Source organism: Ambystoma mexicanum, chromosome 8, assembly GCF_040938575.1.
Source record: "Ambystoma mexicanum isolate Mex_15411 chromosome 8, UKY_AmexF1_1, whole genome shotgun sequence".
NCBI classification, from domain to species: domain Eukaryota; kingdom Metazoa; phylum Chordata; class Amphibia; order Caudata; family Ambystomatidae; genus Ambystoma; species Ambystoma mexicanum.
This window is the reverse complement of record NC_090929.1, coordinates 1,109,250,503-1,109,277,249: the sequence shown is the minus strand read 5'-3', so window position 1 is coordinate 1,109,277,249 and position 26,747 is coordinate 1,109,250,503. Positions and strand designations below refer to the sequence as shown.

Sequence of the window (26,747 nt, the reverse complement as noted above, 5' to 3'; positions counted from 1 at the left end):
GGTCGTGCAGACAAGACTCGTTTGCCGCAGGGCCTCACCAAGGAGAGGCCATCTAACTGCATGTAAGAGGCAGGCTGCAGGATCTAGTACATGGAAGGCAGGGGGTGAGTTTATAAATACCTCACCCTCCCAGGAGAATATATGGGTGCAGTTCACCCTGGAGACCCTGGATGCCTAGGCAGTTAGTCAGCAGCAGGCTGGCCTGTGGTGGCAAGGCGGCACGGGCCAGAGGGGGTCATCTCTGTACCCGGTTCCCAAAAGGATGATTTATTATGATCAACCATATTGATTATTTACCTATAACCATGTTTTGTGTCAATAAAATCCAACGGCCTTCCTTTTATTGCCAACGCTTGAACAAAGTGGTGTGGTAAGTATTTTTGGGGGAGGAGGCAAGGCCGGGAGGCTTGATGCCAACCCGCAAAATAACATATGTATGTCTGCTGCATATGGGTTCAACGAGACATGTGGTGTGACAAGACAAGGCACAGGAAGACTATTCAATGGAGACACACGAGATTCATTTAAAAAATCAAAACAACCATTGTTAAAATATATGTTGGGTTTTATTTTAGATCTTAATTTCAATTGAACATAAATAATAAACATTACACATTATAAAGTTCCGGTTGCAGCACATCCAGGGAAAATCCGCGGTATTGTCCACTGTCGCTGGGGAAATGTTGTCTAATGGCAAGTACCGCACAGGCAGGTATTACTCTCCGAACGCGGTGTCCGAGCCTCCCGTGAAGCCACCAAGTGAAGCAACGATAGGCCACCAGCCTGTACCACCTGTGAAAATGAAAGATGCAAACTGTATTAAAATGACAAAACTTTCTTATCACTGTCGATTCAGGTAAAAAATGTCATTCTGCTTTGAAAAAAATTCTATCTAGAAAATGCACAATATGGAACCAATTTACATGCATTCGAATGATATGTAGATGTAATTTTATATGTGGGAGACGACCATGACATAGTAGTGGCATCACTGACATCACAACCAGAGTATACTTACTCGTTACTCGGATTACGCGGACGAACAGTGCCGCGAAGTTCGTGCATAAGCACCATCATCATCCTCAACACAGTCCGTGAGAGGCAGGCTTCCCTGAACTCTGGCAGCTCGTGATGCATTGCGGACTTGGCTCGCCTTCCGAAATGTAGGCCAAGCACCTGGAATTTTCACGGCAGCAGCAGTTCTCCTCCTCAGTTGGCATTAGCTCGCACCGATTGCACGTGCACCAGGTGGAGACGCCGTCCATGCGACATGGTCCAGGCTCTTCATCCGTTGACTGGTCCTCCCAACTGCCGTCCGAATCCCCATCGTTTTCGCGTGCTTGCCTTTCCAGTAGTTCTTGCTCGGTGTATTCGGGCTCGTACATATACGGCATTATTGTAGCCATTGTGTGGTAAAGAAAGTAAAATAATTTACAGAGATGGTACAGGTGTTCACAAGGCCTAGAAGCGGCGAAGGTAGCTGAACAGAGCACAGAAACGAGTCACAGAATACTCAAAGTAACACAGAGAGAGTAATGGAATCGAAAATCTGCTGCTGTGTGTTGTGAAACGGTGTGTTTATACTTATTGAGGAAAGAGGCGTCCTGCCATTTCTATGGCGACACTTCATTAGCTGAGGCGCAGCGATTGTTGACACGAAACGTGCTTTGGCGTTGGGAAATGGGCAGTACGCGTCTGCTGATGTCAGGCTCAGGGGCGGGGGATTTGATTTAGTGCCGCAAAAGCAGGTGAGCCAGGGCGATGGGGGGAAATGATAGGATTATCAGAAAATGGCGGCTGATTTCGAGTGCGTTAATGGACGAAAAGTCGGGTAAGGTCCATAGGAAAGTTTTCTATGATCTACCGATTTATGCTTAAAAACACATGGCCGAACCATAGGAACAATAAAAAAAAAGTCCTGGAACTATCCTTTAAGTTCCAGTTGGGATTTCCAATCAGCGAGAAGAAATCGAGCCTTGTTCCAAATCAAGCAATTCCTAGTAAGAGAGGGGCTAGTCTTCCCATCAAACGATCAAGTTAAAAATATGCTGCTGCAGATACCTAATTATCTCGCCTGTCGCCAAATAACTGTACTCCAGGAAATGCACCTGCAAGGATGATGGCTTCATGCATTTATCTAGGCTGCGCATGCACCCAATGCAGTGCAGGAGTGGTTAGTGAAACAATGGTCTCAGGCAAGCAGTCAGTGGGACGATCTAGTGGGTGTTTCGCTAACCCTAGTACAAGTGCTACGCTGATGGTCCAAGGAAAATCTGTTAAATGGGAAAACCCTTTCGCAATCCACCAGTTCAGGCGATGTTCACAACAGACGCCTCACTCTCTGGATAGGGAGCCCATTACTTTCACCACACAGCGCATGGCCTATGGACACAGATCACAGCCCAAAACCACATCAACCTTTTGGAGCTACTCTCTGTACTCGAAGCCCTACAAGATTTTCAGCTGCATCTAGCTGGTCAAACGGTGCAAGTCCTCAGACAGCACCGCTGCCATGTTTTTCATAAACATGCAGGGAGGCACACACTCTCCAAGTCTGTCCAGGCTATCCCAAAACATTTGGAAGTGGGCACTCAAGCCGAACATGGTCCTAGTCTCGCAACACGTTCCAGGGGAACTTGATGCTCTAGCAGAGACTAATCAGAAATCCTCTACCCGAGGAGCACGAGTGGCAACTCAACAAATTCTAGACAGTCTTTTCCCTCTGGGGTTATCCTCCTTTAGACTTGTTTGCCACAAACCTAAGCACACAATGCCCAGACTTCGCATCCTGGTTTCCCCAAGCACCGTACAAGTGGAATGCCTTGTGGATGAGCTGGTTGGGGAAATTTGCTTAGGCTCCCCCCTAATCTCCCTACGCCCCCCTCTTGGAGTAGAAGGTGCATAGATGTTCTTCTGGCTTTATGGCTTCTTATCTGCTTTATTATATTTGTACTCGCGCTACACTTCATGCTACAGCATGTCAGAAAAAATAACAATCTGAGGGACCTCGATGCGTGAAGGACCATGGGTACAGTGGATGTCATTCTAGGGCTAGTATTACTGACACGAACAGTCGACGTCCCGTTTTGAAAACCATGTAATACTCGGACTACTACTAGATGTTGGCCTATGCATAGCATGTGAATCTAAGCTAATACAAGCATCAGAAATACGATTGCGGTCTGTTTACCGCGAAACACGTCGTTGTGTGCTTCCCCGGCCACCATTCTTTAAAATAAATTCTTTTGTGGAACTGCGATTGTGAATTCTTCTGTGGATTGAGGGATTATCATTGCTCCGCTGCTCCAGGAGTGCTACCCAACCAGCGTACTGTGGTACGCATTGTCTTCACATATATATTTCTGAGGCTTGTGGACCTGCTTAGATCACATGCTCTGCATAGTCCGACATCTAGTGGTAGTCACAGAGTATTACAAGATTTATTTTCGAAACTCCAACGGATGTCGACAGGACATGTTAGTAATACTATCCCTAGTGTGTGTGACGTGTACTGCACCCATGGTCCTTCACGCGTCAAGGTCCCTCGGATTGTTTCTTTCCGCCATCGTGGTCGGTCGGATGGAGTTCCTTAGACTAGTTGGCTTATTCCTAGACTTCTTTCTTTATTGTCCTCTTTTGACGCAGCATCATCTAATTGCTCGACAGCCTTCGACGGACAACTCCTTCGCCAATGACTTGACTGAAGCGACAATCCGGTGCGGCCTTCAGACCTTTTCGGGCTTTCAGTAGGGAGAGACGGGGAGGTCTTTCATACTGACTTCTTTTAGCAAATTCATATTCTGCCACCCCTTTTCCCTCACCTAACTGCCCTTTCCACTTACAATAGACAAAACGCCTTTTAAATTTTGGCCAGACTGCCATAAAAAATTCCTGTGAAAAGACCTGCACCGAGTGTGCAATTACTGTCTCTCTAGGGATTTCCCTGAAAAGCTTTGCAAGTCCTGTAAACTTTTCCACCTGTAAAATTTCTCAAAGATCGGTGCACCAAGCATTTAGGGCAGTATCTATATCCTTAGTGACGCTGAAGGCTACCAGGGTTCGTCTGAACCCCATGTGCAGGCCCCCGACTCCAATAGCAGGCCGGCGGCTCTGACTGAGATGACATCCGGCGGCCATAGCGCCCACACGTCCAAGAATATTAAGCACATAGCCCACGACCGACATTCGACAAAATCGTTGAACGTCGAGGTCCATGCGGTGTCCGCGGAAAAAGCCTCTAGATCGTCCCTGTTCTCTGGGCCATTGCTTAGCCTTTCGCTTCATGACAGGCCTCCAAAACTGGCACTCAAAGTCGGTTCGGACACCGTACACAAAAAGGCCCTCCTTTCGTGCACCAAAAAACGGGCGACGAAAGGCGCATCAGCGTCTCCTAAACATTTGCCGAAAATGCAAGAACTAATTAAACCTGTCCCTGCTACCCGGTGATAGTCAAAATTCCTGACTTCTTTGTCCTCCAAAACCATTCAGGCTATGGATTGTTCCTCCCCTGTAGATCAACTCTCAGGGATTATGCTTCACAAGGACCAGGCACCCTCCCAAGCCAGCCCTACCATGTTAGGCTTCCCACCTTCATGTGACTATACCTCTGAACAATTTAACAGAATTATAAAAAGGATGTCCTGCTTTGTTGACTTCATAGACGAGCATCTGGAAGAACTAACGTCCCGTAGAGATGTCTCCCTGCCAGGGACTTCAAAACATCAACCCCCTGCCGAAAAACCTTGTCTTGACCCACAGCCTAGCACTTCTGCCCTAAGCCTCCACCTACCAAGACCCCTTTCAGGACATGAATGGTGTGATCTCTCAGGGTCACAAGACCCGGCTCTCAAGGGGACTGTTAGGCAGAAACCTCTGCAGTTCCCTCTGGGACCACTGCAAAAGATTTAAGACTACAGGTGTTTGGCAGTAAACCCACTTGGTAGCAGTCTGTACCACACAGATTCACTTGGTAGCTGTGGCTGAGCAGTCAGACTTCCCTCAAGAAGAGTTAGGCAGCATACAGAGTATTCACAATAGGTCAAAAGAACACAGTAGAACAAGCAAACACTGACCAGAGCTTGGTGTAAAAGAGATATAATTATTTATTTAAAACCACATCTATTAAAACATACTGGCACTAATATCAAGCGGTTCAAAAACAGTCACTAAAAGATACACACTGCCTTCAACGATTAGTTAGACAAGTCTTAAGTAAAGCAACACTTATTTTCAGACAGCGGTGAGCGCTTAACGAAGATGGCACTCTAATCAATCGGTTTAAAAGGGAGAGAAAGGCAGAGCAAAGATGGAAACAGATCGCAACACTTTCAGAAGAACACAGTAGGAGAAGAAGGCAGGTTACAACCTTAAAGTCAAAGTTAACAAGGCCGTACCCACTTTAAGAGGCTCCGGTCGAAATGTGTCCAAGGTCACACGGTTCAAAGTGCCCAAATGTCTCAATCAGTTCAGAAAGAGTTGGACCAAAAGAAAGGGACCAGTTAGATGGTCAAGGCGGCCAGCCCAGTCCAGAGAGTTAAGGGATTATTATTACCTTGTAGCAATCTTTAGAAAGGGAAGCCTGGCGGACACAGTACCTTTAAAGTGGTGAAAATACTCCAGCGGGGGCAGTTGTTCCTGGCAGCGGATGCAAGTCGGTTCTTCGTCCGGGGGAAGAGAGGATCTCGTCGGGGAGGAAGACGGGAGTCTGTTGCACTGCCAGGGAAGAAACCAGCCGCAGAGTTCTCAGTTAAAAGGAGCGGTCCTTTTATTCGCGGTCCAGTGGTAAGTGGCTGTCCGGTTGCCGGGGTGCTTGGCACAGGCAATTCGACCACAAGACGTCCTGGGATGTGCGGAAAAAGAAGGTAAACTGGTTGTGCCCACCAGTCAGGGGAAGAAGACTCTCCAGTCGGGAGATCTTCTCTGTCATCTGGAAGTGGTGAGTCGGTTCCGCAGGGCTCCACCGGTTGTGTCGTCGTAGCAGGTCAGCTCAGCTTCTCCCTCATCGGATTTTCAGGTCCTGTGGCGACTTCTAAAGTTCCAGTCCCAAAAGCCCAGCTTTTATGCAGCACACCCCCATTCACTCAGCCTAGCTGTCAATCAAACATGCTAAGTGGTGAGCCGGCCGGCTCACCACTTGGGCCAATCGCACAAGAGTGTGACTTGAGTTACCAAGGTAACTCAGTCCAGGGTGCCTAATCCCCCTCCCATGCCCCCTGTGGTACCCAGACAGAGTGGCACCACTTTTGGAGGCTTCTGTGGAGAAGCCCGCCAATAAGTGGAACAAAGGTCTCGACTTGGGTTGGAGTCACAGAAGAGAACACAAACGCCATTTTAGAATAGAGTTCTGGCAAAAAATACCAACCGGCGAATTAATATTAAATAAATAAACCGGCGGTATGTTCGAGGCTATGAGAATTAAATAATTAAAGTTGGTAGCCTCGAACAATGGGAAAATCCCATAGAGATATATTTGCGGCCAAATATGAAAAGTAGTATCCACTGCCACCAGCCAAAACTCAATCGGGGGGACGGAGACGTGCCCCCTCGAATAACAGACCCCGGGGCAATCGAATTGCCCCTACCAGTACGTCCACAATAAGACGGTTTGTACTGGTTTCTGTTCATAATTTGGGACTAGTAAAGCCAATGGTGACTTTACATGCCCTGGGAGACAGTAGTCAGTCCCAGGGTATGGAGTCTATGGTGGGGTGTCATTATGACACCCCTGTGTCACTGCACTGAGGGTGCTGTGTAACACACATAGTAAAAACACATGAGACCCTATGGAGTAAAAGACCCCATAGCCCATAAAACACATTAACAGTCAAAGGGACCCCTCAAATCATGTCCAAGAGTATGAGGAAAAGACTCCCTCTTGGCAGGAGAAAAAAACAAACTCCAGAAATCCAGCAAAGCTGCTGGGGGACTCACTAGGTTGGGAATTTCAGCCTAAACGGAGAATTCTCCCTAACAGGGACCTATACAGTCAGGACCAATAGTAAAACGGCTATGATCACATCTGCGTCATCAGTCGCCTTGCCACCAAGACCAGCCTGTAGCAGATTCTCCCATAGACCACAAACTACAATTCAGTAACTACTGTTGAAGGCTGCCCAACACTGTAGTATTGACGGCCAAGAGGCACATGTAGACAAGGACTTTGTCGAGGACATTCTGGGAGACCGGAAGTCCACCACTCAGTTTATCCCACTGTTAGTCTGTACAAAGACGTATACAGCCCTCACTACTTGCGGTTAACCCCAGAATCGAAATATTATGCAGGTCAGCGCCCACAGGATCCTCTATATTAGGGGTCAGTTGAAACCTGATTCACTAGTCATCCCCACTATCAGAAAGAGGGCTGGCCCTCCTCTGGAGTTGGCTGAAGCCCCGCCATACAAAGAAAGCAAGAGGATCTACACTTTCGGCAGGAAGGTTGCCTCCTCAGCGGCATCTAGAATTGCAAACACTACACTCTTGGTTAGATATGGCTGCCACAACTGGGATGTCTTGGAACACCAGGTTGAAGCAGTTGCAGAACCCCTAAAATCGAAATTAAGCACCATCGCAGAGGGCAAGCAGATATTAAACTGCATCCTCAAAAATACTGGATGCAGCAGACCATGCAGGCCACATCGCAGAAAGCATGCTCATCAAGCGCCACCCCTGGCTCGGACAGTCTGGTTTTAAGCTAGATACTCGGGCCACCCTCCTTAACATGCCGGTTGAGCCTAATGTACTTTTCGGCGGTAAGGCTGTCGAAGACTACCTCGAGCGCAAAGGAGGAGTATGACACTCTTAAATCCCTTGGTCAGTTACCAAACGAGCACTACGTACAACGGTGTTACTCAAACTCCAGAAGGGTTCAGCGTCTGGGTTCACGCTCTTCTAGGTGCGCTTGGGGCAGTCAGTCTTCAACTTGGGGCCCATCGCAGGTACAATCTTCCACTTCTGGCTTTTTTTTTGGTCAGAATATTTTTATTGAAACATTGATCAAACATGAAATTCATTGCAGAACATAAGGCAGTGATAAATCATTAATCATACAGCTTAATAAAGGCTTCTAAGTTTCATTTTAACGTAGATGCTATTCATCTATGCTTCATAAAATCTTCATTGAACCCTGGAAGGAAGGTTTGCTTGAAACAAAACGTTAGAAAAAGGATAGAAGGTGAAGAGGAGAGAGAAGGGGGGAAAAAATGATGCATATAGCCATCACAACACCAACATTATCCTCGTGAACAGTATTTTCCACATAATTCCAGAGTAGCGTACAGTTCATAATCCGGGCCTGTCATGGTTTAAGAAGGTATTTAATCAATTTAGGTTGAAAGAACATGTGTTCCCTTTCGACTACGTACTCAAGAAATAGGCCCCAAGTTCTGGAGAATTTGGATGTCTTGCCGTCCATTGAGGCGGTTAGTTTTTCCATTCCAAGCAGTTCCCAAACCTTCACCCACCAATAGGCTACATGGGGGGGCCTCGACCTCCTTCCGAAATCGGGCCCTCTTTAGTCGGGCTGCCATAAGTAGCTTAGTAATCGAATCCCCTCTGGGACCCGACTGTGGGTATGATCCGTCATCTGACGTGTCGCCTAACAGCATTATAAGAGGTTCCATAGGGAGCAGCACCCTGCATATGTCTTTGATCTTCAACTTGATTTCCAGCCAGAAGGATCGGATGACTGGACAATGCCACCACAGGTGGCCCAAATCTCCCCTGCCTCCACATCCGTGCCAACATGTGTCAGGGAAGTCTGGGTTCATCGCATGTGGCTTCTGGTGGGAGAAGTACCAACAAAAGCAAAGCTTGAGCGCACACACTCTTACTGCTGTACACCTTAAAATCTATGGGCTCTAGCCCAAATCCTCTGCCATGAGTCGTGGGACACATCGATCCCCAGGTCCCTCTCCCACGCTGACATATAGGGTAGTTGCTCATCCTCCGGGACCTCCTCCAGGAGACTGTAGCAAGTAGCTATTCTATGAGCATGCTGACCTTCTGAAGCTGTTTGTTCTAGACCCGTAGGGGGCCTAGTGGCTGCCTTTCTTATGATAGGGTTGGTTATCCAGTGGCGGATCTGTATGTATCTAAACCTTTCAGTTTCTGGGAGGGTAAATTTCTCTTTGCATTGGGCAAAGGTTAGGGGCTGGTTATCTGCATAGAGCTCTTGCAGTTGCAAGGAGTGCCCATGTGACCAGAGCTGGAATGAATTGGAGCCCATGGGTAAAGGCTGGATTCTGAGTGATGGGGGAGAGTGGCCCAAGACCCAGTGGGAGCTCTTTGCGAACAGAATCCATCCCAACAGCGGCGTGTCGCCACTGTGGAGGGGAGAAGGGAACACTGATGGGTGCGCTCTTCTCGTGGAAGAAAGGGCAGATGATGAAGAGGGATCCAAAGAGAATGTTGTTCAATGTCCTGCCATTTGGGGGTCTCTGTTGGATTAGACCAGCTCAGGATAGCGGCAATTTGAGCTGCCCGATAATATCGAGGGATAGAGGGGACCCAGACCTCTCAGAAGCTTTCCCCGAGTTAAGAGCTTACGCTATATTCTTGGTGTTTTCCGCTGCCAAAAAAAGTGGCCCACCTCCTTCTGCAAAGCAAAGAGATCTCGCTCAGGAATCGATATAGGGAGTGCTTGGAATATGTATAGGAGTCTAGGGAGCAGGACCATTTTAATTGCGCTAATGCGTCTTAACCAGGATATTTCTTGTGAGGACCACGCTTTCAATAGGCTGGCGATATTGGCCTTCATCAGCCCCGTAAATGTTGGGGTCAAGTGTACGCCAAGATATGTAATGTCCGTATTTTTCCAGCTAAGAGAATAGGCCTTCTGCAGAGTGTTCAGAGTGTCCGACAGATTAAGCCTGTCGATTTGGCCATGTTTATTGTGAATCCCGAAATCCTCGCAAATTGGTCGAGTAGGTCCATAAGGGGAGGGATTGAGGTCTGAGCTTCTCTCAGGAAGCAGAGGACATTGTCTGCGTATAACGCAATTTTATGGCATTGTTCTCCTATCTCAAACCCCTGGATCTTCGGGTGGAGGCAAATTGTCTGGGCTATGGGTTCCATTGCTAACGCAAATACCAATGGGGAAAGGGGGCATCCCTGTGTATTGTGAATTAACTCGAACCTTGGTCGAGGGGATCTGGAAGTTTGACAGGATTAATTTAGAAAATCTCGAGCCAAATCCAAGCCTCCCAGCACCAAGTTCATGTAGTCCCATGACATGCTATCAAATGCCCTATGGGCGTCTAAGGACAACAGAGGGAGAGGGCCTGGGATGGTAGGGGCGAGAGCAATCAGATCAATTGCTCTGCAAATGTTATCTTGTGCAGTGGGCCCTGAATGAACCCTGTCTGATCTCTATTATTGCTGTTATAACCTCCCCCAACCGCCGGGCTATGATTCTGCTATATAGTTTTGCGTCTGTATTGAGTAAGGATATAGGCCGGTAGGATGTGCACTCTGCTGGGCCTTTCCAAGGCTTCAGGGTCGTGGCTGATTCAGCCATGGTTTGTGTAACCGAGCCTGTTTCCCAAAGAAAGTTAAATCGTTTTGTGAGGTGGGGTGTAAGCTCAGCAGAAAAGGTCTTGTAGAATTTATTTGTAAACCCGTCTGGGCCAGGGGCCTTACCAAGAGGGAGAGCCTTAATTGCCAACTCAACTTCTTGTGCAGTTATCGGGTCTTCCAAAGACTCTCGCAGGGTCTGTGAAATTTGCAGGAGGTTTGCTTTTGCTATAAAGTCCTTGGAAGCTTGTGGATCTCTCACATGTGCAGAGGTATGTTCTCTAAAAAAATGCCTCAATGATTTGAAGTTTGCCATCCTCCGAGGAGATACATCTGCCTCTGCCGTCTCGCAAGGTGTCTATTCTGTTTTGCCTTGTCTGTTTTTTTTAATTTGGCCGCTAGTGGTTTGTTCCCCCTCGTGTAAAAATATTGCTTGGCGAGCATCATCAAATAGGCTGCTCTTCCCATGTGATGCGCCTCAAGCGCTTTCTTCGCTACTCGCCGGTCCCTTAAGGAGCGCTGTGAGCCCCTATCTTTATGAATCGCCTCTAGCCTGTGGGCCTCTGTCTCTAGCTGCGCTTCTAGTAGTTTCCTAGCTCTCCCGCTCTGTCGCCTGCTCGATCAGATGTCCCCTAATTACTGCTTTACCTGCATCCCATGTCGTGCCCCAGTTCGTATCGCCTATGTCATTTTCAATATAGTACAGTTCCATGGTTTCCCTTATGAGTTCGTATTAGTGGGTCGTCTAATATGAAATCATTCAATCTCTAGGGGGGTTTTCGGGGCGGAGTTGCCTGAAGCAAGGAAATTGTTAATCTCACTGGGGCGTGATTTGAAAGGGCTTCTGGGAGAATTTCTGCATAGGTCACCAAGGGGGTTAGTGAATCTGAAATGAAAAACCTATCCAGTCTAGAGAACCCTGCCCCCCCCCCCGCCCCCACACGCCCTGTGTACAGCGGAGAAGTATCATTTTGTTCCTTTTGGTGGATGTATCGCCAGATCTCAATGAGCGAATGTTCCCGCAACCGTGTGGTGAGTGCTTTATCATTAGCTGTTGGTGGCAAGGTTTTAGCCACTAAGGGATTAAGGACAGCATTAAAATCGCCTCCTAGGATTACCTCTCCCTCTGCATGGTTGAACAGAGCTTTAGACAATTTTGCGAAGAATATATCTTGTTTGGTGTTCGGAGCATATATAGAGACCAAGGTGATTTTACGCATGTCTACCATGGCTACAACTAACAAGAATCTGCCCTCCTCATCCCGAACCACTTCCAATACCTTAAGGGGGATACCTTTGCGAACCAAGATGGCGACCCCTTGTTTTTTTTTTGGCCACTAGAAGCAAAACATTTCGTAGGATATAATTTATTGTTGAGGTGGAATTCATCAGCGGGACACAGATGAGTCTCCTGAAGGAACAAAAACGCTGCATCTAGGGTCAGTACTCTATGAAACAGCGCCTTCCGCTTCAGGGGAGAATTTAGACCCTGCACATTAAGAGTAATACAATTAACATTTGGGGTCGCCATGTCAGATTCGCTTAGGTCTTTGTATTCTGTCATATAGTGGTAGAAACGTGAGGATAACTTGGATACCTTGGCTTAATAAATAGATGAGAAAAGTTTGTATTTTCCACACAGCTTTGTGCTTTTGTTGGCGAGCGCTGCTTGGCGGCAGGCCTATTTATTTACTTGCAAATCACCCAGACAGTGTGAGGGTGGGGATCTTATTGTCCCATGTGGTCAGCCGACACGTGTTTCGACCCGAAGGTCTTTCTCAAGGCTGGTGGTACCGAACACGGACAACATCCAGACTCATAGGGCCCAACAGGACCCACTGTATATACAGGACCAAGAATAGAAAACGGGACCCGAAAGGGGGCGCCGGACCAAACCGACCTAGCCTTGAGAAAGACCTTTGGGTCGAAACACGTGTCGGCTGACCACATGGGACAATAAGATCCCCACACTCGCACTGTTTGGGTGATTTGCAAGTAAATAAATAGGTCTGCCGCCAAGCAGTGCTCGCCAACAAAAACGCAAACCTGTGCGGAAAATACAAACTTCATCTATTTATTAAGGCAAGGTATCCAAGTTATCCTCAACTTTCTACCAAACGAGGTGTGGGCTACACCTCAACCACAACCTGTGACCTTGTCGCAACAATTCAAACCAAGGAAATCCTACTTTAGAGCTCAGCAAGGTTGGTTCCAACCTAGAGCCCCACAAAAACCCGTTCTTTCAAATAGTGGGCATTCAACCCCATGGGGAGAACCTTGCATGGGGCAGCCAGTCCCTGGTGTGGTCTGGTAGTGGGGATACAGGAAAAAGTGTCCCGGAAGGCTCTACGCTGTGGTGTGGATTGTACTTGTTATGTGGTGTGTAGGGCAAGGACTCAAGCCTGTTAACAGTGTGTGAAAAGCAAAACAAGAAGCATATAAAAGATAATCAAAAAGAAAGAGGTCAAAAAACATCATTGAGGGTCTAACAATCCTCAATTCCCAATTGAACTTTAACCAACCAGTTTACATCTTGGGCGCTATACACTCGGACACCCAAATCTGCTAAATAAAGAAAACTTTCAATACCCTTATTCAGACCAGGGGTCAGCATCAGCAGTTACAAGTCTCCGATATTGTCCCATGGCCTATAAACGGGCCAGCCCCGGATTTCAACAATTTTTACACAGGCTCCTCAGCCATAAGGGCCAGGCAACGGTGCATGAGAACACAAGTAGAAAGGGAGCATGTCCGCCGCCCTAAGTCCCCCAGAATAGCCTTCCGGGGAGCCACACCTCCGGGGGTGCACCATTGCTGAATGAAAGCAAACGAGGAGCCCCCGTTTCCTCCAGCTGAGTGTCATTAGTTCTGATGGGCTTCAGGTTCAGTCGACTGTGGGGTTGTCTCCCTCTGCCGCCAGGGGACACCCGGATTTATCTCGCCTTTCAGCACCTTCCATCGGATTCGTATCCTGGTGGGGACTTGTCTCCACACAACGCCATCCTCGGGGCTCTCTTCGCTTGTCCTTTGAGGCGGGGCTAAATGCAGGTTCAGGTAACTCCTGGGTGCGGGGCCTCGAGGGATCTTCACTGGGTGCTTCCAACATTACGCCTTTAGCTTCATCCTCCGAAGAGATGGCGTAGTGATGGTTATGAAGATCAAAGAGTAACTTGCATGGGAAGCCCCAGCGATATCGTATCTGCTTAGCCCTTAGCCAGGCTGTCACCCTCTGAAGGCGACTCCTGTTCGCTAAGGTGTACGGAGAGAGGTCCTGGAAAAGTTGCACGGTCGTGCCTCTGAAATGTATTGAGGATGAGTTCCTGGCCGCCCGCATGATCTTCTCTTTCTGACAGAAGAAATGCACCCGCGTGAGAACATCTGGCAATAGGTTTCTTTTGAACTGGGATGAGGAGTATACACGATGGGTTCTGTCCAGTAGAAGGTCTTCCGATGGAGGGATATCTAGGATGGTCCTAAAGACTGCTGCAACATATTCAGGCAAGTCCTGATCTGAGACCTTGTGGTGGATTCCGCAAAGTCATACATTATTCCTCCTCGACCTGTTTTCAAGATCTGCCTGTTTTGCCCATATGTCCTCTAAATGTTCTTCAGTGGTCCTCACTCTTTCCGTAAGGTCCTCATTGTCGTGCGCATGTACGCAGATAGTATTTTCCAGGTCGTTAACTCTGGTTTCTAGACCACCTAGGTGAGCCGTCTGCTCCGTTATTGACTGAGCTAGAGGTCTTGATCTCCGTTTTGATTTCTTGGGTGATGTCTTGTTTGAAGGATCTCAGGAGTACTTCAAATTCCTCTCTGGAAAGGGCCATAACTGATTCTTGGGGATAAAGCAGGGGCTGGATGTATGTTCGCTGTGACTATGCGCGAGCAGGACGGGGCTGTGGGTTGTGGCGTCAGGAAGGCCTGGATACCTTCTGCCTTCCAGCAGCTTTGGGCATTGCCAATGGGTCTGATGTTGTTCGTGCCAATATTTCACAGTGCAGGTGTTCACATTTAGGTGGAAGGGCAATGCAAAATCCTACTCTCAGGTGCTGGGCAGATTCCTTAGTTTGGGGCGTGAAGGTGGGTGGATGACTTCCTATGCCGATAGTGGGAAGCCTTAAATTGGTTATTCCAGTATTTCACTGACGCAGGCTTACAACGTGCACATCGGCGTCCCTTAAGGCACAGAATTAAAAAATGTGTTCAGCTCTCACCAGGGGCCCCTCATATGGCCACCAACATTCTCCAGCCAGACCCCCTCCGTAGATTATAGTATTCAGCAGATTCAGCAGTGCCTGCGGGGTGGCCCCCGTCTCCAGCGCCTCTCCCGCTTTTTACAGCATCCCCACATTAAGCTCCGTTTGGGGCCATCAGCAAACCCCAACCAGTAATGGAGCGCAAAGTCTTTGCGCGCCCCAGCCCCACCATGTACACTCTCCAGCACAGATGCCAGCAGTCATCCTCCTCCAGCCAAGGGTTCCCCCCAGTCATCAGGGGTGGCTGCCTTTTGGCACAGCAGGGAGAGCAGTCCACTGCTACCAGGGTGCCCCGATCCGGGCCCGCACTGCATCCACCTCCCAGAGAGCCGACGGGAAGCTTCAGGTCCTTGCTATACGCCTTCCATAGGACCCGGGCTGGGAACGCTAGGCTGATCTTCCTCCAGCGACGCAGTCCATGGATCACCACAGCGAATTTCCGACCCCGCAGGCAGTTTGCCCGAGAGCCGTTCTGTGTCCTTCATCAGGGGATAACCCCACGTATGAAGCATTCGTCTCCCCAGTACGTCGTCTGCCGACACCGCTCAGGCAATCGGGCCCCCTGGGTGAAAATCGGGCAAAAAGTTCTAATTTAAAGCAGCCGCATCTCTTGATTTGGGCGTCTCATTGCAGAGCTCACGGTGAACACAGCCGCATGGCTCGCTGCCAAGTCCCTCTTCTGGCTTTTTAAAGAGGAAATAAAAGATCTAGAGGAAGAGGCAGAACCTCACCTGGGAGAGGCTCCACCCCTCCCATACAATGATGTACCGCTGCAGGTCCCCTCTTATGCTATGCCAGTAGGTCGAATTTCACACTTCACCCACACATGGGAGGGTATAACTTCCGACAAGTGGGCGTTGTCCAGCGTGGCAGGCGGGTATTGCATCGAACTGTTACAAAAGCCACCAAACCGCCCTCCAAGACACAAAGATGATGCCAGAAGAGCAGCGCATACTACTAGAAGATGTAGACCATGCTGGAGAAGGACGCCATAAACATCGTCCCAGCAAATCAGGTAAACAATGGTATTTATTGAAAGCCCAGTACTAGATTTGCACCCTGCTAACAAATGTCAAGCCACAAGTTTTCCATGACCACGCTTCAAGAGGTAATCCCACCCCCTCTTAGATTGGGGGATGACTACATTAGATATGAAAGATGAATATTTTCATATTTCAATGCTCCCTGCGCTCAGGAAATATCTGCTGTTCAAGATAGCGGGAGTTAACTACCAGTTCAAGTTACTCCCCTTTGGGATAGCCTCAGTGCCAAGAGTATTCACAAAGGTGCTTGCGGTAGTGGCTGCACACCTGTGCATGGTCAATCCCTGTATACCCTTATCTGTAAGACTGGCTAATCGCCGGAGAATCTCCTCAAATTTGCACACAAGACAATCAACCTTTTTTACTCAATTTGGGCTTCTCCTTCAGCGAAAAGAAATAGTCTAGTCCCCAGCCAAATAAAGCAATTTCTGGGAGCAATTCTAAAGACAAAAGAGGAGCTGGCTTCCCCGTCAAACAAGTACAAAACATGCTGTTGCAAGTACCTCACTACAAGGCCGGTCACCAGATAACTGTACGCAAAGCAATGCGCTTGCTCGGGATGATGGCCTCACGCATTCACTTGGTTCCACATGCTTGCATGCGCCCAATGCAGGAATGGTTAGCGAAACAGTGGTCTCAGGCAAGCGGTCAGTGGGACGATCTAGTGGTTGTTTCCCTAACCCTGGGACAGGCTCTTGGCTGGTGGGCCAGGGACAACCTGCTAAAAGGAAAACCCTTCTGCATTTCACCAGCATAAGAGATCCTAACTACAAACACCTCACTCGCTTAATGTGGGGCTCAATTCCTCCACCACATAGCCCACGGACACGCACTACAGCCCAAAGACACATCAACTTCCTGGAACTTTTGGCAGTGCTCAAGGCTCGTCAAGCCTTTCTGGAACATCTTACAGGTCAAACAGTGCAAGTCCTTATAGACGGCACCACTGCCAAGCAGGGAGGCGCACACTCAAAGTATGTCTAAGCTATCCCAAAAAATATGGAAGTGGGCACTCGGGCAGAACATGTTCCTAACCTCTCCACATTTCAGGGGAACTCAGTTCTCTGGCACACTCTCTAAGCAAATACCCTCTACCAGGAGAACACAAGTGGCAACTCGACAAAAATATCCTAGACTGAATATTCTCTCGATGGCGTCATCGCCCATTAGACTTGTTCGCCACAAGCCTAAATGCGCAATGCCCCGACTTTGTGTCCAGGGTTCCCCCACCAGGGTCCAAGGGGGTCGCCCTGTGGATGAACTGGTCAGGGAAATTTGCTTACGCTAACCCCCCCAACCCCCTGCCAAAAACCACTCCTGAGCAGGATAGTACACAAGATGCATCTGGAACAAGTAACTCTAATCCTGGTTGCTCCTATGTGGGCGAGACGACCTTGGTTTCCATATCTGCACAAACTGGCGATGTGTGACCCAATCAAGCTCCCGGGCCCACACAACATGCTAAAACACAAGCAAGCATCTCTCCACCCTTGGCCTCAATCTATGAACTTGGCAGCCTGGTTCCTGAAGTCCTAGAATTCGGTCACTTAAATCTTCCTCAAAGGTGTATTAATATCCTAAAGGAGGCCCAGAAACCCAACACCAGACCCTGCTATTTTAATAAGTGGAAGAGATTTGTGATATGGTGCAGGTCACAAACCTTAAACCCAATTGAATGTTCAACAGCTAACTAGACTCCGGCCCAGTAAAGTACACCTGCCGGCTCTGTGTCCTTGTGGAAATTGCCTGTAATTAAAGCCTTCATGGAAGGGGTAAAGCGGCTATATCCTCCCATCTGTAACCCTCCACCGGGTTGGGATCTTAATGTTGTGCTCTCCTAACTCATGGGTCCGGTCTTGTACTATGTTAACAAAACTAAACCCCTAAGGAAAACAGACAAGCTCTTTGTTTCCATTTCACCTGGTAGAGGGGGCAATCACATTAAACAAAAAAAAAGTCAAACGTCCTCTCCAAATGGATAGTCCAGTGCATGCAGCTCTGCTATTCACTAGCCAAAAGAGTTTTACTTTTCCCTCCCTGGGCTTCCTCTACCAGCAGTACTGAGCTACCTTAGCCTTAATTGCAAACATCCGTCTAGACGCCATTTGCAAAGCTGCTACATGGCGTTCCAGTCATACTTTCACATAGCATTATTGCATTGACACTCGCTCTAGAGCAGATTTTCAGGTGGGACAAGCAGTTCTAAAACATCTATTTGCTGCTGTACCTTCTCACATCCCACCTCCTTCTCCAGGTACTGCTTGCTAATCTATGCAGAGCATGTGATCTAAGCAGATCCACAAGCCTCAAAAGGCATACATTACTCACTGTAACCGGATTTCTGATGCTTGTATCTGCTTACATTCACGTGAGCCCACCCTTTCTTCCCTTACTGGTGTCGAAGGTGCATAGATGTGTTCTGTTTTTTTTCGCTGTTTCTTCTTTATCACATCTGTACTCGTGCTACACTTCATGCAACCTCATGCTGGAAACAATCTAAGGGACCTCGATGCGTGAAGGACCATGGGTACAGTACACGTTGCACTAGGGATAGTATTACTAACACTCCCGGTTGACGTCAGTTTTCGTGTTTCGGAAACAAAACTTGTAATACTCTGCGACTACCACTAGATGTTGGACTATGCAGCACATGTGAATCCGATTCAAACATCAGAAATACGATTACAGTGATGAATGTATCATATATAATCTGTCTTGCTCTTAGACACGTTCATAGTCTTTAACTGCTTGGTATTATATTCAAGCATGTGAATCTATGAAAGATCCAATGCTGGAGAAGTTTTTGTTACTAACCTGTAACTGTATTTCTCCAGCAATGTTATCTTTCATAGATTCACATGCTCTCGCCCTCCTCCCCTGCGGCGTGGCTGCTCGGTTTTTCTTTTTTCCAGTCAGTCATCACCTATCGCTCTGTAAGGTTCAAAATCTGAAGATCACTTTCTGGGGTGGAGCTTAAGCTCTGCCACATAATTGCTTAGGGTCAAAAAGGACCAAGGTGGAGGGACTGCAAAAGTGAGGAACTACATAGGTCCTACAGGGCTTGCTGTTTAGCATTTTCCCATAGGGAATACGTTTACTTAAGGTAACATTATTTAAATTACAGAAGATTCCCAGTCTGACAATGGGGAATATCCAAGCATGTGAATCTATGAAAGCTACCGGTGCTGGAGAAATACAGTTACAGGTAAGTAATAGACTTCCCAGTACTGACAGTCTGAAGGACTACTTAGTTTCCCCAGAACAGATGGGTAAAAGACCAGTGGAGTGAAGGTTTCACTTCACTGCAGAAAGTCTGGACAAAGTGCAAAATGCAAAATGTTTGGGGCTACATATAATATGGAGGAAACAAGAGAACCTTTATAACACCTACACTATTTCAGTCTGTATTGAATTGCACTGGATCCAGTTTGCTTCCTGTCAGACATTTTTGCTTTGATGTGACCTTTTTTTTACATTGACATTCTTGTCAAAATTAACTGTTGGAAAAAAGCATGTGTTCAGCTTTCTACAAATACTTGTTAATGGTATTTCAAATGAAATGAGCAATGGCCAGAGTGCAATGGGCAGTGATATTTATTTGCCAAGAGATTGTTCTGCTTGTTGGATTTCTTTTTATCTTTGACATTATCCTTTTCCCCATTTCACAGAAACTCGAAGGGGCCAAGTGCAAAGGTCAGCTTCTCATATTCGGTGCAACAAATTGGGACTTGATTGGCCGGAAAGAAGTTCCAAAGAGCGCAGGTACGGTTCGCTGACAGTGCTTCGTCACAACTGCTCTCATCTTGGGAATCCTAGTCGTGACAAATTTTTTTTATTCAATGTGATTTCGAAGTCCACATGCTGTTGGTTGACCAGCTTCAAAGCATGTATTGGGAGGGTAGGCAGCATGTGGCTGCTTAGGAAGGTGGACAAAGTCATTTGGGTCAATTAGGAGTCCATAATCAAATACTTGACTGCAAAGAACGTTTTTAGTCTGTTAGGCAAGATTGTATGTAGTAACCCTGTGGAAGACTACACCAGCCTTGTCCTCTTGGAAATAGGTAACCCACCTATTGGTATAGGTCTGTACTACACAAGTTGGTAGAGTGACTGAGCAGCCAGACCTCTCTCACGAAGGGTAAAGATTCACAATGGCAAGTATCCAAATAACACTTATATTCAAGGTTTTCTAGTAAAATATTTATGTAATGGTTTTTGATAAGCCTTCTTTTGAAAGGGCAATATGCAACAATAAAACTACACTTCATCAAACTTCCTCAGAATTAAGTTAAGCAAGTAGATACCTTTTTGGGATGTCACACACATACACACGTCCTACACCCTAAGGTGACTTCAATTACTAGGAAACTGTGGACATTGATATTTCAATGTTGAATACTGAGGTTGTGGAAAAGGAAAATAGTTAACAGGTTCTCAAAACATGTGAATACTTTGCAATCTTTCATCGCATCTTTCAGTACCAATTCTGTTCCCTCAGATATCAAAGAAGCCTCAGTCACTCCCTTGCTGAAAACCTACACTTGCCCCCACCAATTACAGGCCCATCGCCACGGTCCCCTTCCTTATGATACTCGACAAAATTGCATACACCCAAGTTCAAGCACACCTAGAAAACAATTGCCTGCTAGGCGATAGACAATCTGGTTTTTGCCCCAAACACAGCACTGCTAGATCGAAAAATCAGATGGATGCTATCCGAGATTCAGGAATCTATGCATCCTTCTACTTGTAGATTTGACCGCTGCGTTCAACCCAGTGGACCATGGCAAACTATGCCTGGCTTTATCGAAAAAAATGTTGCTTCTCAGACAAAGCAACCACTTGGATTAAATCCTTTCTATCAGAACGTACCTCCAGAGTAGCCATTGGAGAGGAGGCGGGGGTCACCCTATCCCAGTACCTCTGGATGTACCACAAGGATCATGCCCATCCCCCACACTATACAATGCCTATACTAAACTCCTCTTTGCAGCATTAGATGGCATGGGGTAATTTACACCAACTTTGCGAATGATACACAGATGCTCATCCCAATTATTGGTAAACTAGAGCATGACTCCATCCTCATAAATATCTACTCCCTCATCCAAATTTGGATGGCAACCCAACAGTCTATGCCTTAATGGCAAAAAGACTGAGGTCCTCATTGTAGGCTCCCCAGCTTGACTGATAAAGCTACACCCGGACTACACATCTATTGTCATAGATGGTAGTCAAACCAAGTCAAATCTTTAGGTGTGTACCTTGAGTCAAACCTCACTTGCCTCATCCACTGCCTATACAGCTAAACTCATTGCCCTTAGTCGACAATTTCTTACTCCACAGAATTGCAATACGCTAGCTAGAGCCCTTATTCTATACAAGCTAGACTATTGTAACATACTCCTGCTAGCCCCCACTAAGAAGAATTTAACCAGAATGCAACTACTGCAAAATAAAGCATTAAGAGCAGCGCTCGGAATCCAAAAAAGAGACCACCTCTCAGACTAGGAGAGAGGTTCACGGGCTACCCATACAAGCCAGAATCCTACACAAAATGCTCACCATTGCACATAAATGCATCACCCAAAACGCCCCACCTATCTTAATCCATGCCTCTCAGAAAAAAATCTCTACCAGATGCCTGAGATCCAACTCCAGCACTTGCTTATTCACCCCCCCCCCCTGCTACAAGAGCTCGAGGATAGGAGCTTCGAGCTTTCCTGCAGTAGCCCCAAGCCTTTGGAACTACCTCACCTCCCACTGAATATAAGTAAAGAACCCTCCCACACCCATTTCAAGAAACTGCTCAAAACATGGTTATGTAACAAATTCTAACCTGTTCTACCACCCTACTGCTGTCATTAGCCCCGTCTACTAACTGGACTGGCAACCAGTGTTACCCCATACGCTCCCCCATTGCCTTGTAACTGTATCAATGTTTTATCTGTACCTGAATTAATTTCCCTTGTAACCAGAAAGCTATATTGTAACCATATGACCTATGCCGTAATACCCCTGGTTTTGGGTGCATAATTAAATGCAATAAATCGCTGTTGGGCCACAAGCTTTTAGGCGTGTGAAAGGCAAAGCTGCAGGCAGCTACTGCAAGTCTCCAGTGAGAACAAGCAAGCTACAGACAAGAGGTAAGTACCCCTTAAGTCAAGACAGTACCTTAGGTTAGAAGAAGAGTATCCAGCTGCCTTCTGTTCAGGTTGCAGTCCTGCAGTTCCTAGGTTCTTGGGCCTCAGTCGTGGGGACAAGAGGGAGGACGTCCGAAGGACTTCTGCACTGCTGCTTGAAGGTTGGCGGCGTAAATAGGCTCTTTCCAAATCAGCAGCACTTTGCGGTTTCAGCTACTGTCAAATAGTACCACAGCGCTTCTTGGACACCTTGTGGGCTTCCCTTGCTTCTGGGGTCCAGCACTATGTTGTGGCTCAGGCTTGGGTCGTCCGGCTTCGGGAGGGTCCTCCGGATCTTCCTGGAGCTCGGGTCTGGCTTAAAGACTATGCAGTAGTTTCCGGTGTTCCTGACTTCCTTGCTGCTGCAGGAAGGAAGTACAGCCAGCAGGGAGAGGGGTTCCAGTAAAGTTTGTCTTGGGGTCAGTTGGGCCCACCAATCCAAGGGAAGAAGTCGCCTGTTCCGGGCTTCTCTAGTCGATACGAAGTTGGAGCTTCAGCACTGCAGCAGGGCTTCACCGGGCAGTTCAACGGTCCAGGAGGGTACAGCAAGCTTCTCTTCCAAGTTATTTCGTTGGATGTTTCTTCCAATGGTCGACTCTGCTTCTGTTCAAGAGACCTCGCCTTTTATGCTGGTTTCTCCCATTCATGCACAGCCTAGCTGTCATTCACACAGCCAGCCAATCAGGACGGGGTGCATTCAGGCATTCAAAGAGACTAAGGACAGGGAGTTTCGGGCACCTCCCTTACTTTCTTCCCTGCCAGACACACTGGAGCCAAAGGCAAAACAAACAAAAGGGTTAAACCTGGCTTGGCGCCAAGTAAAACCCAAGACCGACCACACAAGCAAGAAATGGCGAAAAAAGATGTTGACAAAATGGGCACCCTTGGGTGCAATACTGCAGCTGAGGATTCAGCGTGCTGTAAAAAAACGTACAATGATAGGAAAATTAAACCACTGCCACCAGCCATTAAAAGTAGTAAGGGTAATAAAACAATGTTAAAACATTAAGCAAGAAAAGGGGCTACTAAGTAACCCCCCAGTACTTCCACATAAGATTGGGTGTACTGGACCTACATAGTAAAAACTGGTAAGTAAATTCCATTTCATTTTACTACTCTTGGGAACAGTAGTTTACCCAAGAGAAGGTATTTAAACCTTATGAGAAATCCAAAGGACTTCTCTGTGACACTGCACTGAAGGTGCTGTGTGTCACAATGCAAAAGGTAGATGTCCATGGAGTTTGTCAGACTGCAAAACCAAAGAAACTGAGTCCAGATCGGATCAAAAATACATGGGTGAGAAAAAGGTTTCACTCATTCAAGTCCGGACGTACAGCAAAAAAGCTGTGGTCTATAAGGTTGAAGGAAATTGGCACCGAAATGAGAATTCTTCCTAACCGTCTGTTTCAACACGAAGGGATTAGGGGAAGAGTTCCATAGGATAGATCTTGTGTGAATGGTTCCTCCTAAGCATTTGTATTGATGTAGGTTGAGAAATATCTGGTTTTGAGGGACTGCATTGGCCCAATTAGGGTTTTCATGTTGCAGTGGCTTGGCTATATAGAGGCAATTTCTTTAAATTGTTCTGTTGGATTGGTAACCAATGGCACATCTCAGAGCTGCAGTGATGTAGTCTGAATGCCTAAGCTCGGGCGAGATCATCTGATAGTTCTAAGCCTCTGATGCTGGCATAGACTTGGCAGGTGTGACTGTTGAATGTCAGCAAGGGTTGCAAGACTCTGGAACCACTGAGATGGGGACTGTGAGACGACCTATGGTAACTTCCTCAGATTGCCTCACATCCCTAACCTGCTTACATGGCCATCCCACACATAACTGGAGGGGGTAGTCTGATAAATCTCAGATCACGAGGGACAGTGGTGTCCTGTTGGGATAGAGTTCTCTTCTATGCAACTTTACCTCCATTTCTATGGACCCCGAAACCTTTTTTTCATTCATTTTTTAATCTGACCTGATCTTTTTCTACTGAAGTGTAGCCTTCAGCTTCACTGCACTGATTCTTGCTCATTTTCGAAAACCAGTAACCTCCAATGTAAACTAAAAAAGGCATACAGAATAGAATGAGTAAAGTAGACCAAAGCAGTGAAGTGGATAAAGAATAAATTGTACAAAAGCAGGAAAGCGGTCGAAATTAATGAAATGGATGAAACAATTGAAATGGACGAAAGGAATCAAAATGGACGAAAGGAATAAAGCAAAGAGGATAGAAAGATGAATACACGAGACGGATGAGTGCACTGACTGAAGCCATGGAATGTAAGAAGGCATGGTATAAATGACGATTCAAGTACATGAGATTGGTGTAGTGCATGGGACAGATGTAGAGTACAGAATGGACCGAGTGCATGCGACAAGTGACATGGGCTGATCCGATAATGCAGGATGACCGAACGAAGTGAGTGGAGCGGGTGAAGTTGCTGGAGTGGATGAAGTGCGTGGAGCGGATGAGAGCGCAAAATGAATGAGGGCATGGAGCGGATGAGAGCGTGGAACAGATAAGAGCGTGGTGCGAGAGGTTAATAGAGTGGAGCGGATATAGGGTGTCAAACAGATTTAGGGTGTTGAGAGAATGTAGGGTGTGATGGTCTTAAACAGACCTAAGGTGTTGAGCGGATGTAGTGTGCGGTGGTGTTCAGACATTGTAGGGCGTTGAGCGGATGTAGAGTATGGTGTGGGTGCGGAGCGGGTGTATAGCGTGGAGTGGGTGTAGAGTGCGGAGCGGGGGTCGAGCGTGGAGCAAACGGGTGATGTATGCGGATGACCGGGTGAAGTGGATCGATCAAATGAAAAATGTAGTTGGAACGGAGGAAGTATGGGGTTGGAACAAGTGTACTATGCGAGTGGAACGGATGAACCGGGTGGGATAGGTGAAAAGGATGGAACGGCTGAAGTATGTAGGATGGAACGGCTGAAGTATGTAGGATGGAACGGCTGAACTGGTGTACAATGGGTGAAGTGAATGGAACAGGTGAAGTAGGTAGAGGAATGGGTGAAGTGAATGGAACAGGTGAAGTAGGTAGAGGAATGGGTGAAGTGGGTGGAACGTGTGAAGATGACGTATGTGGATGGATGATGCATGGAGAAAGGATAACCTGGGTAGAACGAATGAAAGAAGCATTGCATAAAATGTTTGGAGTGCATAAAATAGCTTAGAATACATGGAGCGGATTGGTGTGCATGGAACGGATTGGAGTGCATAGAATTGCGCGACCTACATGGAATGGTTTGATGTGGGTTAACGTTTGAAAGAGCATGGAAAAGAACAGTTTTGAGTGCCTGAAACGGTCGTAATGCATGGAACAGTCAGAGTACACTGAAACAAATGGTGTACATGGAACTATTGGAGTGGGCCCGATCTCAAACACCACCGCTCAACTAGAACACACCGATACTATGACACTATTCGGTATAACTGTTCTCATACCATCATCTGCCTCATACTCCCCATCCATCACTCTAACTAAACACTGCTGGTTACACACCTTCCAGCCGGGCGTTCTCCTCAGGCTTAACGCAGCCAGAATCGGTCTGGATTAAAAACCTGCCAGAACGAACACATACTCTTGATCTCTCAACCACCACACCTACCGCTAAGAAGCAGCTATCACACGAATTCCACACCAGCTGCACACATATCCGGTGCTCACACGCACCTTTGACTCTCTCTCTTCTCTCTACTGACTTGAACTTCAGTTCCCGAGGGCGTTCAACCTACCAGCGCCTTGAGACCATACCAATGGTACATAAGGCGCTATATAAATGCAAAGTAAGATAACATTTGTCATAGTCCTTCAGGCTGTCAATACTGGGAAACTGTTTCCATTATCTTGTTACAAGTTATCTATTTTGTGCAACTTTTGTATCATTGCACAATGCATCTTACAGTGGAGTGCAATGGGGTTATTTTTATGACACTAGCATATGCTTGAGGATTTTTTTTGGTGTGCCAAAAAGATAAGCTGTGGGCAGCAGTTGGATTTGACTGTTTCTGCAATACTTTTCATTGGCCCTACCGCGTTTACTGTGTTTGGCTTCTAACTGTGGCTAGTGTCCAACATGGCCGCGCCACAAGGTTTATGCTTGTGTCTTTGCCGTCTTGTTTGGTGACCAACTTCCTGCCCTGCCAGAAAATTTATTTTACGGTCATGCACTTGCCCGGGTAAGCCTTGGTTTTTACAGGCTAGCGCAGGGCCATTGTCTGTTCCTTGGTGCCTGAATGTCTGGTGTGCGTGCTTGCATGAGACCTCCAGTGGTCTGTGATTGAACCACTGTTGGTGTGCATGATCGGGGCAGATCTGCCATTGGATGGCTGACTCTGAGCACTCACCTGACTTGGGTGAAGGTGTCTTACAGCTATGCGCCAGAGCTGGAAGAAATCCTGCTAGTGGCCGGGTATCTTACTTTGCTGAAGACGAGACTGTGGACCCGTCCGAAGAAGGCCTGTTGAGAAATTTCTTCTGCTGTCCTGGAAGAGCCCTGTTTAGCAAGAGATCTGGGAGTGCGGGGGGCGGGGGGGGAACATCCATTCCAGACGACTGCTGAGTGTCCTGTGAAGCAGAGCATTTGGAAGTGCCCCATAGCCAATCTGTGGTTGACCACTGTCAAGGACATGGGTAGGATAGTGGCAAGGCCCAGACTTGGATTAAGGGTAAGTAGGCTGGGTAGAAGTCTGACTGGCTGGTTGCAGAGGTGCTGGTTGCAGAGGTGCTGGTTGCAGGGGTGCTGGTTGCAGGGGG

The 26,747-nt window shown here is 47.3% G+C and overlaps 1 protein-coding gene across 2 annotated transcripts in view; it reads left to right on the top strand.

Annotated features, from left to right (window-relative positions):
• RCC2 (regulator of chromosome condensation 2) overlaps nucleotides 1-26,747 on the top strand; it is a 613,770-nt gene that overhangs the window by 101,902 nt on the left and 485,121 nt on the right. For both annotated transcript variants that reach the window (XM_069611136.1, XM_069611137.1), the window contains exon 3: nucleotides 19,477-19,570. In XM_069611136.1, the coding sequence (XP_069467237.1) occupies nucleotides 19,477-19,570 (94 nt within the window). The remainder of the gene's footprint in view (nucleotides 1-19,476; nucleotides 19,571-26,747) is intronic.